Source organism: Amblyomma maculatum, chromosome 3 (genome assembly GCF_055883805.1).
Source record: "Amblyomma maculatum isolate TAMU_Amacu chromosome 3, ASM5588380v1, whole genome shotgun sequence".
Lineage (NCBI taxonomy): Eukaryota > Metazoa > Arthropoda > Arachnida > Ixodida > Ixodidae > Amblyomma > Amblyomma maculatum.
The window spans coordinates 18,040,637-18,054,161 of NC_139346.1; the positions used below are offsets into that span (position 1 = coordinate 18,040,637).

At 45.0% G+C, this 13,525-nt stretch overlaps 1 protein-coding gene across 3 annotated transcripts in view; it reads right to left on the reverse strand.

The window, feature by feature from the left end:
- Positions 1–4,931, reverse strand: part of rngo (DNA damage inducible 1 homolog rngo) — a 65,599-nt gene extending 60,668 nt beyond the window's left edge. Inside the window, exon 1 of one of the 3 annotated variants that reach the window (XM_084597329.1) lies at positions 4,552–4,930. In XM_084597329.1, coding sequence (XP_084453455.1) covers positions 4,552–4,798 — 247 coding nt within the window. In that variant the 5' untranslated portion in view covers positions 4,799–4,930. Of the gene's footprint in view, positions 1–4,551 lie in introns of all 3 variants that reach the window. The other 2 variants (XM_084597328.1, XM_084597330.1) reach the window with 2 other exon arrangements.
- Between the last annotated feature and the right edge of the window lie 8,594 nt (positions 4,932–13,525).

Sequence of the window (13,525 nt, forward strand, 5' to 3'; positions counted from 1 at the left end):
TGTGGCAGAGCTACATTGCACCCAGAATGCCAAAGCTAAGTACTAGGATTTCACTGAGGTAATATGCAACAGTTTGGCGAAAATAACTATTATACCTCAATCTTTGAAGTCAATTTGGAAGCTCCTAAGTATTTCAAATATTAAAAAATGAATCAGTGCTAGGTCTTAACAAGCACCTTTGTTGGCACGGCAACGCTGGCTTATCTTATCTTTTGTTTGAGATATATTAGGATTTCATGCTCAGCATTGCCAGCATGTTGTATACTAAGCCTCCACTATGTCAGTCCTGTGATGACATAGTAAACACATCTTACCATCCTGGACACTTAGTGTCATTGGTTTGAGAGTTCAAGACAACACGTGAAGCTAACCTTCAGTTGACGCCATTGTGGCAAGTTAGGTTTCGCACCACACAAAAATTCAGCCATCACAATGTTGGGTTGAGCAAAGCTGAAATCTGGGCGAGTTGGTATGCATTCAATGACCAGCAGCTTACCGGTATTGGTGAAGAGGAAAGTATACAACAGTTGCATTTTACCTGTACTCACCTATGGGGCTGAAACGTAGAGGCTAACCAAGAGGGTTCTACTTAAGCTGAGGAAAATGCAGAGGGCTATTGAACAAAAGTGGTAGGGGTAACGTTAAGAGAGAGGAAGCGTGCAGAGTGGATCAGAGAAATAACTCAAGTCACTGACATTCTAGTGGAAATCAAGAAGAAGAAATGGGCATGGGCAGGACATGTAGTGCGAAGAGAGGATAACCGATGGTCGCTTAGGGTAACAAACTGAATTCCAAGGGAAGGAAAGCGTAGCAGAGGACGGCAGAAAGTTAGGTGGGCGGATGAGGTTAAGAAGTTCGCAGAAGTGGATGCAGCTTGCACAAGACTGGGTTAATTGGAGAATATGGGAGAGGCCTTCGTCCTGCAGTGGGTATAGTCCGACTGATGATGATGATGATATACATTCATACTGGGGAACAGCGCAACAAAGGCGGGACGAAAACAGCGCTTGTTTCGTCCCGCCTTTGTTGCGCTGTTCCCCAGTATGAATTGGGTTGAGCAGATGCCATCCAAGGGGTGAAACCACACAGTTGCACCTGAGAGCAAATCCTGATCAATGCGGTTCGCAATGAGGCATTCCCCAATGGCAACAGCTGAGATGGTGATAAATAGGCACCCACAATTTGACCACACAGCAGGTGGCACAGCGCTAGATTAAGGTGGGCCTGTGGACTGCAGCCAAGGGCCTCGTTTTCAACAGCGGTGAAAAGTGGCCCATTCATTCTAACACGCTTAATATCATCATCAGCAGCCTGACTATACCCACTGCAGGGTGAAAGCCTCTCCCATATTTTTCCAATTAACCCGGTTCTGTGCTAGCTGCATCCACTTGACCCCTGCAAACTCATCCGCCCTCCTAACTCACCTCATCCGCCCACCCAACTTTCTGTCACCTCCTGCTACGCTTTCCTTCCCTTGGAATCCAGTTTGTTACCCTAAGCGACCATCTGTTATCCTCTCTTCGTACTACAAGTCCTGCCCATTTCTTCTTCTTGATTTCCACTAGAATGTCAGTAACGAGTTATTTCTCTGATCCACTATGCACACTTCCTACCTCTTAATGTTACCCCTACCATTCTTCATTCCATAGCCCTCTGCGTTGTCCTCAACTTAAGTAGAACCCTCTTGGTTAGCCTCCACGTTTCAGCACCATAGGGGAGTACAGGTAAGATGCAACTGTTGCATACTTTCCTCTTGAGCGATACCGGTAAACTGCTAGTCATAATCTGAGAGTGCTTGCCAAATGCGCTCCATCCCAATCTTATTCTTCTGGTTATTTCCTGTTCATGGTCCGGATCTGCGGTTACTACCTGTCCCAAGTAGACATATTCGCCTACTACTTCCAGTGCTTCACTACCTAACGTAAACTGCTGTTCCTTCCCGAGAAAAACCACAAATATTAAAACATTGAGCACAACGTATGATGAAGTAAGAAAACCAGAACAGAGGGCTCTGCCTAGTATAACAAAAAGAAGTTTAACAATGGAGATGACGCATGTGCTGTATGTGGAAACTCCAGTGAAACAATTGACCATATTATACTCGAATGCAATGGTATCCATCCGGAAGTTGATGCAGGCGCAATCACTGTTTCTGAAGCTCTGGGGTTTAGAGATAACAGTGGCCGGGTGAATAAACCGGCGGTGGAAACTAGCAAAAAACGGCTGGAAGATTGGTGGCTTAAAAGCAGAGAAGTGCCATAATGTTAGTAATGTAGGAGCAAAATTAATAAATAGAATGATGGTTTAGTTAACCATTCTAAATCAATAATTAAGATATATGGAGAAAAATGAGCATGATAGCTACTGCTACCACCCCGTTTCAAAGGGGACGCTCCTATATTCCATCCATCCATCCATTGTTCAGCCTGATCAGTTGTGGAGAACCGGTCCTGAAGAAACAAATTCCCAGCCCCCCAAAGTGGCCCCTTCTTTACAACACGACCTGTGTTTGCTTACAGACCGGGACAGAGGTTTTGTGGTCTGCAGTCAATCCTTGTGTTCAGTGGCATCTGGGGAGGGAAGGCAACATCCTAAAAATGCACTTGGCACAATGTGAAATGTAGTTTAACAAAACTTGAAGATGGGCTAGATGGTGCATTGCAAGTTCTTCGGTCATTATGTCAATGACGGAAGCCCTGCTTCAGAAAACCAAGCGAGCCATGTTTGGGAAAATGATTGCTCTGGAGAGAAATACGGCTAAACCTGTTGTGGTACCGTATATGCATAAGGTTGCCCACCACGTGAAGAAAGTGGTGAACAGATATGGCGTGCCGGTGGCGTTCTCCGCTCTGAAGAAGATGGCGGAGCTGTGCTCACACATTTCGCGTGTTGGAAAACCAAGCGGTTGTGAGAAGAAACATGGTAAGCGGTTTGTCAACTGCTGCATGGGGGTCGTATATGAGACACCGTTGACCTGTGGGAAGGCCTACATAGGCGGGCGTTGTATTAATGATCGGGCAGGGGATCATTTGTGGGCTTTAAGGGGTGGGGAGACGAATTTGGCAGCACAGTGCGAGGATAGGTGTGCCGGCGATACGTCGGTGTGGCTCTGGAAGGCAGAGATCAGTTTTCTTGATCGTGTTTTGTAATTTCCTTGTTTTGATTTGTCTTTATGTTGATATGTACTGCACATGTCTCCTTTTCAGCATATATTTGCTGCTATTGCTGCAAATAAATCAGATGAGAGCGCGTGTCCTGTGTCTTCTTCTCTTGAGTGTGTCTTCCTGTGTGCTTTATCTTTAGTCAATGTGAAATGCAGAAGAAAATCTTCCTTCCCCACCCCCAGCGTAGTCGACCTGCACCTCTCAAATAGTTCCAATGCTCCCTTTCTGCCGCATTCTGAGAGAGTAAATGGAAGTAAATGGACAAGTCTCCCATTATCTTGTTGCCTGCCCCAATTGAGAAAAGTATGCTGCCAAGCAAGTTGGTTCATTACTGTTGGCAAGAACAGGGAAAGCACAACTCAAGGTAACGACATGAAAAAGTCTACAACTGTCCCACAAGCCTCTTTATAACATTCCTATCTTGAATCGAGCATTTCCCTTTTCACTAGAAGTGCATAGTTGTGAATGCATATGACAAAGATTTAGCCAAACTATAACACTGTGCAGCCCTTCGTAGTGGATTTGAGGAGGAAGAGCAACAGTATACATGATGTACGGCATGCCACATCCAACTCTGCACAATAAGAGTGGTCAACAACCCTACTGACCACTCTTATTGTGCAGAGTTGGATGTGGCATGCCGTACATCATGTATACTGTTGCTCTTCCTCCTCAAATCCACTACGAAGGGCTGCACAGTGTTATAGTTTGGCTAAATCTTTGTCATATGCATTCACAACTATGCACTTCTAGTGAAAAGGCAGGGGATCATTTGTGGGCTTTAAGGGGTGGGGAGACGAATTTGGCAGCACAGTGCGAGGATAGGTGTGCCGGCGATACGTCGGTGTGGCTCTGGAAGGCAGAGATCAGTTTTCTTGATCGTGTTTTGTAATTTCCTTGTTTTGATTTGTCTTTATGTTGATATGTACTGCACATGTCTCCTTTTCAGCATATATTTTGTCAGCCCTGAGACTGCAGAGACTGTGGGGGCACTGTGGAATAACAGAACGCATCATTCACGACTAGGGGTCTGCGTACGACACATTCGTTGTGCTCTCCCTACTGCCTGTGTGGCAACAACACCGGCGAGTCACAATTTTCAAGTGGACACAGATTCAACACTTTCGGGCCTATTGGAGAGTCCCTGCAGTCATACGATTTACAGTACACGGGAGAATTGTTTTGACACGGAGTTACGCCGAGACAACGACAGACGTAAACAAACATGAATCAGCAATAATGACGCAAGCCCCAGCCCTACACCATATAAACGCTGCTGTTTTTACATTTCTCACAGTGCTCGTAGTTTTTAGGGGCTTTCACGCTTCTCGGGTGCCCGGCACGCTAATGTTGTAAGGCGGCCAGACCACTCGGGAAGCTGGCTCACCCGAGCTGGTCGAGGCTGTCGGCGGCACCAGGTGCTGGATGAGTAGGACGTCGCCTTCCTTGATGGAGTGCGCTCGCAACGTGCGCTTATCGTCCAGCAGGGGCCGACCTTCGTGCATGAGCACCATCTCCCGCGCCGGCACGCCGGACTCGAACTCGCACAGCGCCTTGAGCCCCTCGAGCTCCATCTCGGCGCCCACGTCGAGCATGTATAGCTCACCCGACAGCGTCGTCACCGTCAACTTCATCACCGCGCCAGCAGTCACGCGACACACGCACGACCACAACCACGGAACGCGACCGTTGCTGCACCAGGCAAGTGAGGCAAGCACCAGGCGCGCTCATGTCGATGACCCTGCAGCCGCCATCTCATCAAACAACGAGGGCGCTGCAGGGCTGGTGTCACCTGAATTTTTTAAAGGTAGCGACAGGTCTTGATCCAGCCGCCGCTCCCTCCGATAGGCCGGTTGGCTGCACGTGACCTCTTCGCCGCCAAGCTCCGCCCAAAGGGTCCAGCGGTGCTCGCTGCACCGCTGAAATGCACGGCGATCTGCGCTTGCCAGCGAGATATTGGCCGATTAGTTAAGCAAAAAGTACTTCACATGCCTCTATTACATTTTTAGGAATGTATGTGCAGTACTTAGTGCTTAAGCGGACGCAAGAGTTAATCTCTGAACTTAAATTTTGAAGCACACGCGTGACATGCGACAGCACCGAGCTGCCGTGCTTTCGTCTGCCGGAACCATGCGGAAGACGCGAAAAAGTCATTTTCCATTCCTCGCGGTGACGATAATAGCAACAGAAGGAAGCTATGGCCTCATGAGATCGGGCGTAAGATTTTTATGGCCACGGAAAACACCCGACTATGAGAAATGATTTCTGTCTGCTTAAAAAGAAGTTCGCTTGCCCGGGATGGCCTTTGTTTGGGCATATGCTATTGCATGAGCAAAATATCAAGAACGCTATGACTATGTCGCTATTACTTGTACTGTGGATGCCTAGTGAAAAGTCACTGCCGTGTCGCGCCCACTTACTTTCCCCGAACAGATCAGGACTGCAATACAACGCGTGGAATCAATGGTGTCAAAATGCTCAGAATGAAAATGCAATGCTTGATAATGCTTGTTATGAAAATTTAGACCGCGCATTGATCAGTTGATTGATATAAATCAAAAATAAAACATTGGAAAAGCAGGAGGGTGCAAATGTGTCAAAATGATCGAAATAAAAAGTCAGTATTTGCCTACGCTAAATATCGGTGTATAAAAGTAAAAAAAAAAAAACAAAATAAAAACAAAGATTTGTACCATAAAAAGTGTAAAATCAACCGTGTGTGTGTGAAATGCTATTGAGCCATTGTTTTAACGCAGGAGTTTCGTGGCATTGCATCGAAGTTTCGCTGAACGCGCACAGGGGTTCGTCTAGTTTCAAGAGGCGGCATCCAAGCTTGTGACAATATTGCCCGGCAGGCTAAGGAAAACAATATGAAGCAAATTAAGAATATAAAAGTGAGAAAACATTATCCGTGAGCTTTGTATCGCATCATACCCGATTTTTTTTTTTTTTACTTGTTGGAAGATATACATGCGTTGGTAATGTACAGCTGCAGAGAAACTGACTTTTTCTCCAAAATAAATCTATTGGAATACTGTGTAAACGAAATAAACTCGAGCCAAAAAAATGTTTAAAACTGTGTATACCCAAAGGTTACAAACGCAATGACACCCATATTACATTAGAGCTCTGTGCGCAACGACGTTCCCAAAAGTTGCATAAAACTCGCAGTCTACTTATTTTTTAGTAAGGAAACGAGCCCAATACGTTTACTGAAATATCGTTTCTAGTTCAAGTTCGCTACTAATTTCAAAGCATAATAATGAAGTTTTCTAACCGCTGTACTGATGGGAATGGTTCAGTAGAATAGGCTGGCTCGTTTAACGACCGCGTTTTTTTTTTTTTTTTTTTTTGCGTTTATGCTGCACACGCATATTTAAGTTATTATTCCTGTCTTTTGAAGCTTCTTAAACAGTATAGGACACAAATCTGTTGAATTAACCGGTTTATGTGTGCACCGAGCGCGGCTTCATGAGTACGAAGTATGCACGAAAGAGTTCAGCGCGTCGTCTGCTAGCGCCTTCCCCTGGACCCCTCAAGAGGGCGCTCGAGTAGTCGTCGCTACCTTTAAAAAAAAGGGAGGATCCTTAGGTGTAGCCGCGGCTGGTCTCGAGACCGGCCGTGGTTTAGCTATAGTGCCTAGAATATACTGGCTAGTGTGTCGAGCGCGCCGGCTGAGATGGCTCGGAGAGCAATGAAAGCCGCCGGCGGCCGCATAGCGGCGCTGTGGTGCGAGAGGGTGCGAGCCGGTTTCTCGCGCACATTGCGCCGCGCTGCTGAGAGTTGGAAAGGGAGCTGCGCGTTGCTTTGGCTCACGTTTAATACTTTGTTTTAGAGCTTTTTCAGGAGCTTAGGATTGATATAACGTTTTAACATGCTAATGTTAATATCGAATTGCTTTGTGCAGATTGCTCGAACTTGAAAGCTCAATCGGTACGGGAGCCACACGCTAACCCGGTAAACGCACATGAGAGCTTTCGCGTTTGGAGGAATTCAAACTCAAAGAATACAAGTCACGAAACACAGATTCGGTTTAATAGAACGAAGGCAGCATGTTTAATCAAAGGTGACAATGCGAGTGGAAGGCAATGCTGGCATGTTCTTCCCACTTGTCCAGATATCCTAAAAAGTCTTCCAAGAAACGCATGTCTGGGCTACCCGGCTTAAGTGCACGCTTGGTTATCCTGGAGGTCATTACTCGTATCAGGCGATTGATTAGCGTGACGAAGTCTTCTGTTGGTTGCACCCGAGTGTATATAGTCTCCACATGCCGCCATTGCAAAAAAAGTCCTTTAATAACCTCATCTCCAAAAAGTTGGAATGCAAGGTCAACCTTCATCTTTTCAAAGTTATTGGGTCTTAAGCATAAGCTAGGCTGTTATCCACGGAAGGTATCCGCATCCATGTAACCGGAATGAGAATGTCCTCAAACGAATGACGGCCTCCGTGGTGGTTAGGTGTCTGCAGTGTAGCCTGGCTGCCACTCTGTTCACCCACAATGCCCGCTTCACTGGAGCCGGAGGAGTCGTTGCAGTCTTGAAAGCCAGCTTCGAGAGAACAGGAGCCCTCGTTGATTTCCGAGCCCGAATCGCCGGGTCCAGTCCCTGCGCCCCGCTTATGGCGTTTACGAGGTGGTTGCTGCTCGCATATGTTTCTTTCCTTCCTTTTTGGTGCCGTCTCGGGCACAAGGTGTGGAGGGTATAATGTTAACGGTTTGAAAATAACGATGTTAAAATAACCATCTTCTACATGCTTCTGTTTCGCACCCCAGTTATGTAACCCCCCTCACATATTACTCCAATCGGAGCCCGTGAGGTATTTGAATAAAAAGAAAAAAAAACAGCAGAACACAAACGAGGAACCTTTACTTACAGCGGCTAATTAAGGTACATCGCGGCCTGCGATTGCACAAGGTTTTGCCGAAGTCACCATCTTTTGAATGAAGAAGCTGACGAAGTTTTTTTTTTTTTTTTTTTTTTTTTTCTCAGATACGCAATATGCACGAGACGCGGCCGGTTAATCGCGATGAAGCTCGTTGGTAATGCCGCGCTTACGGTGAAACATGCGCCTAATATATAACTGCATCCATATGACATATGTGTAGCGCAAAATGACAATCGAGGGACACAGAAAAGGTACACAACACAGGTGCTGTCTGTAGCGCCTGTGTACACTCTTTGCGCTACACACTGCCATGGAGCACCGTTACCGACTCGCCCAGGTTTGCATCCTTGTGAATATAAGTGCATGCTCTAAAAATGTTTCTCGCCAACAAAAGCAGTTGCCGTTTACCTTCAGTCATTTCTATCGATGCTTCGTTCCCATTGTACAGAATGCGTACTTACGTAGCATCAGATAGCGCAGTAATACGTACGCTCCTTGTTCTAGCGGTAGCCCCGTTTGCCAAAAAAGAAAGTCTTCTCTGTGCACCACCGCTTTCTCTTTGGCATTTTTCTCTGCAGTTTAGTTAGAGGCACTGGGGAAACAACAATCGGGAACCGCGCTTCACCACTGGCGACACAGTAAAAAAAAGAAGGGATACAGGCGAGCACAGAACGCGCGCACAAAACGAGGAAAAAAAAAACCCGATGCAATCGTCGCCGAACAGGTAGAAGTGCGGAACGACTCGCATGAGCAAACACCTACTCCGTAAATAAACTACTGCACCTTCGTGAAAGCAAAAGAGGCGCAGAAGCAGGTTTAACACGCACGCACAACACCAACAGATTGCCGTATTCTGAAGAGAGAAAACTGCGTCGTCTGCTCAGGTGGCACCCTCTTGACAAGCAGCGCCCTCTGCCGCTAACGATTGGCTTTCATTGCAAATAGCGCCATCCTCGCCCATAGGGAAGCGCGGGCGCTCGTCACACTAGCCAGTATATTCTAGGCACTATAGTTTAGCTAAGGCTCCTCTATTTTTTTTAAAGGTAGGATGGATGGATGGATGGATGGATGGAATATAGGAGCGTCCCCTTTGAAACGGGGTGGTAGCAGTAGCTATCATGCTCATTTTTCTCCCTATATCTTAATTATTGATTTAAAATGGTTAACTAAACCATCATTCTATTTATTAAATTTTGTTCCTACATTACTAACATTGTCACTTCTCTGCTTTTAAGCCACCAATCTTCCAGTCGTTTTTTGCTAGTTTCCACCGCCGGTTTATTCACCCGGCCACTGTAATCTCTAAACCCCAGAGCTTCAGGAACAGTGATTGCGCCTGCACCAACTTCCGGATGGATACCATTACATTCGAGTATAATATGGGCAATTGTTTCACTGGAGTTTCCACATACAGCACATGCGTCATCTCCATTGTTAAATTTCTTTTTTTAGCTGCGTGTTCTAAGGCACCCTGATCTAGCTTCAAAAAGTAGGGCACTGCCTCTTGAGTTATCAAAGAAATCTTCCTTCTTGATCTGCATTTTCCACTTTCGGTATAATTCCACACTCTGTTTCTTTTCCATCGAATTTATCCAATTTTTACCTTCTGTGTTTTTCACCTGTTGCTTAATGCTCTTTATTTCTCCGTCCTTGTTACTAGCATACTTACTGGTTAGTTTCCTAGTTCTTTTCCTCCATTTTGAGGCAACGCTTTTTAGGTACAGGTATTTAAATACTTCAGCTGCCCATCTGTTACTGTCCAATTTCCTCAGGCGTTCCTCATATAATATTTTACTCTGAGCTTCCCGCACTTCGAAAGATGCCCAGCCCATATCTCCCTGTACCGCCTCATTTGTAGTTTTGCCGTGGGCACCTAGTGCTAATCGTCCAACAGATCTCTGATTTATTGCTAATGTCGAATGTACCTCTGATTTTAGGCACAAAACCGCGTTTCCAAAAGTAAGTCCGGGCACCATAATTCCTTTCCAAATACCCCTCAAAACCTCATACCTATTGTATCCCCACAATGCCTTATGCTTCATTATCCCGGCATTCCTTCGCCCTTTGGCCTGAAGTGATTGCTCATGCTTTCCAATGTATGCCAAATCTTCGTTTACCCATACCCCCAGATATTTATATTCAGCTACTCTAGGTATTTTATGGCCTTGTATTTTAAGACCCTGATCAGTTGAGCCGTTAAAAATCATCAGACCCGACTTAACTGCGCTGAAACTGAAGCCTAGAGCGTCCCCTTCGTCTCCGCAATATTTAACTAGAGTTTGCAATTCTTCCAGACTCTCAGCTAGCAGCACAATATCGTCTGCATACATCAAACCGGGGAGGCACTGCTCTACCGCCTTTCCACCTAATCTATATGACAGGTTAAAACCTAGGTTACTATCTTGTATCCTCCGTTCCAGGTTTATCATATAAAGCATGAACAGCACCGGTGATAGAGGACAGCCTTGTCTTAATCCTTTGCATACTTTGACATCCTCCTTACTTCTTATCCCTTCCCACGTAATTTCTACTTTGTTATCCCGGTATATTTCCTGTAGGAACTCTATTATCTCATAACCGATACCTTCTTCTTTTAATATGTTCCACAGGAGTTCCCTGCTTACGTTGTCGTACGCCCCATTCATGTCGTACGCATGTCCAGGAAGGCCAAATACAAAGGTCTATTTTCCACTCTAGATATTTCGATGCATTGGGTAAGCACGAACAGGCTATCATCTAAGCGCCTACCATTTCTAAAGCCGTTCTGAAGTTCTCCAAGTATCTTGTTACTTTCTACCCATGCTTGCACCTTTAATTTCACCGCCTGCATGGCTAACCTGTACATAACAGATGTTATGGTAATCGGCCTGTAGGATTTTGTCTCCTTTCCCTTTATAAATCAAATTCATTTTACTCTGCCGCCAGCTGTCCGGAATTTGCTTATTCGTTATGACTGTTTCCAGAGCTTTTAACAACGTTTCCTTACTTTTTGGACCGAGTTCATTAATCAGCTTGATCGGAATTCCATCTATGCCTGTAGATGCGTTTTTAGGAATATTTTTTTCTGCCTTTTTCCAGTTTAGATTGGTCAGTTCTAAGCTGCTTTGTATTCTGCTACCTTGTGTTGCTTCCTGATTTGCGGAGATTGCCCTATCGTCGCTCTTAAATGACTCGGCTATAACTGATGTAATGTAGTTCACTGCGTTGTCTCCCTTTACACAATTTCCCTCGTTATCTTGAATCAGATCGTGCTTTCTTTGGCGCTCGTGTAGCGACAACTACACGAGCGCCCTCTCTAGGGGTCCAGGGGCAGCGCTAGCAGACGACGCGTGGCACTCGAGCGTATACCGCGTACTCATGAAGTGGCGCTCGGTGCACACATACACCAGTGAATTCAACAGATTTGTGTCCTCTGCTACTCAGGAAACTTAAAAAGACAGGAATAATAGTTTAAACATGCGTGTGCAGCACAAATGTCAAAAAAAAAAAAGACGCGTGCGTTAAACGAGCCAGCTCATTCTTCTGAACCATCCTCGACTCAGTACAGCGGCTAGGAAACTGTTCATTAATTATGCTTTAAAATCATTAGCGAACATGAAGTAGAAACGATATTTCAGTAAACTTATTGGGCTCGTTTCTTTACTAAAAAGTAAGTAGAGTGCGAGTTTTCTGCAACTTTTGGGAACGTCGTTGCGCACAGAGCTCTGATGAAATAAGGGTGTCATTGCGTTTGTAACTGTTCGGGTATACTCCGTTGTACACACTTTTCTTTTGGCTTGAGTTTATTTCGTTTACACAGTATTCCAATAGCTTTATTTTGAGAAAAAGTCGGTTTCTTTGCAGCTGTGCATTACCAACGCAGGTATATCTTCCAACAAATACAAAAAGAAAAAAAACTAGGATGTGATACAAAGTTCACGGTTAATGCTTTCTGACTTTTCTATTCTTTATTTGCTTTATATTGGTTTCCTTATAGCCTGCCGGGCAATAATATCACCAGTAAACTTGGATGCCGCCTCTTGAAACTTGACGAGTCCCTGTGCGCGTTCAGCGGAACTTGTTTGCATTCGATGCTACGCTGCGAGACTCCTCCGTTAAAACAATGGCTGAATAGCGTTTCACGCACATGGTTGTTTTTTCATGTTTTGTGGTACAAAGTTTAGTTTTTATTTTTTAATTTTATACAACGATATTTAGCATAGGCAAATTTTGACTTTCCATTTCAATCCCTTTGACACATTCGCACCCTCCTCTTTTTCCAATGTTTCATTTTTTATTTAGGTCATTTAACTGATCAACTGTACGGACTAAATTTTTGTAATAAGCATAATCAAGCATTGGCTTTTCATTCTGAGCATTTTGGCAGCATTGATTCCACGCGTGATATTGCAGGTGTAGCTAAGGCTCCTCCTCGATTCTCCTCGCGCGGCGGCGGCGAGCGCTCTGCACGACACGCTTTTTCTCCTTGGCGCCCGCCTGCCGGCCGCAGCAGTGAGTGAAGCGCGAGATTTTGGGCCAGGTCTGCGCTCCAGGAGTGCACAAAATTTTTGAAAAAATGCGAGAAAAGCATTGAGAATGCCGAAAGTAACGTTCATGAATTGATTGGTTTCTACTTAGAACTGTTTGAATGGGAAATACTGATAAACAAAGCTTTAAGGCGAGTTCTGTGCAGCAGACACTTTTTGTCACATGATAAGGTGTTTTACATTGTGCACCTAATCTAGTACTGCCTCTGACTTTGTGTTTGTTGTTTTAGAGCGTGAAATCTGTCACCGCGGTAAAACTTCGGAAAACGATCCAGGCTGGTGCTTTGAACTTCAAGATCAGAGAAGGTCGAAGCAGGACTTCTATTTCGCTACTGTCAAGTTATCTGTCTAAGCATAGTATATGTCACGTGATCAACCATGAGATTAGATTATTGGTTAATTGTACATGTATTTTGATCAATTACTGGACAAATCATTTGATATTTAGTAAATTTCAATTAAAATCTAAATTTTAGCTGCAACATCGAACCGTATACCGTTGGAAAGCTTAGGCCAAGTGCAATGACATTGTGCTAGTTAGCGATCCACAATAATCTGCGTTAATTAGTTAATTTTGTATAAACCCAAACTTCGAGCTGTTCCTTGCCGCTTCGAGGCAAGGATACAGGTTTGCCACGGCAGTCTTGATATGCTGATGGAGGAATTAAATAATTTTATGAGTACGCGGCCGCTCACTGACTTCGCGTGTGGTTAAAAGACAGCAGGGTACACTGGGAGAAGTGGTGGACCCTATTGCCGACACACTGAACTTCTGGGGCAAGCATGCTGTGGCCTCATGCGCTATGTAAAAGAGCGTAATTTCATTGAACGCAACAATCAAATAAAAAAATTACAGGGTGCCCATAAATCTTCAACCTGCGGAAATGAGAAAGCATATAACTGCCAATTCATTAACTATCGCTACCCTATCTATCACTTTATCTACTAATG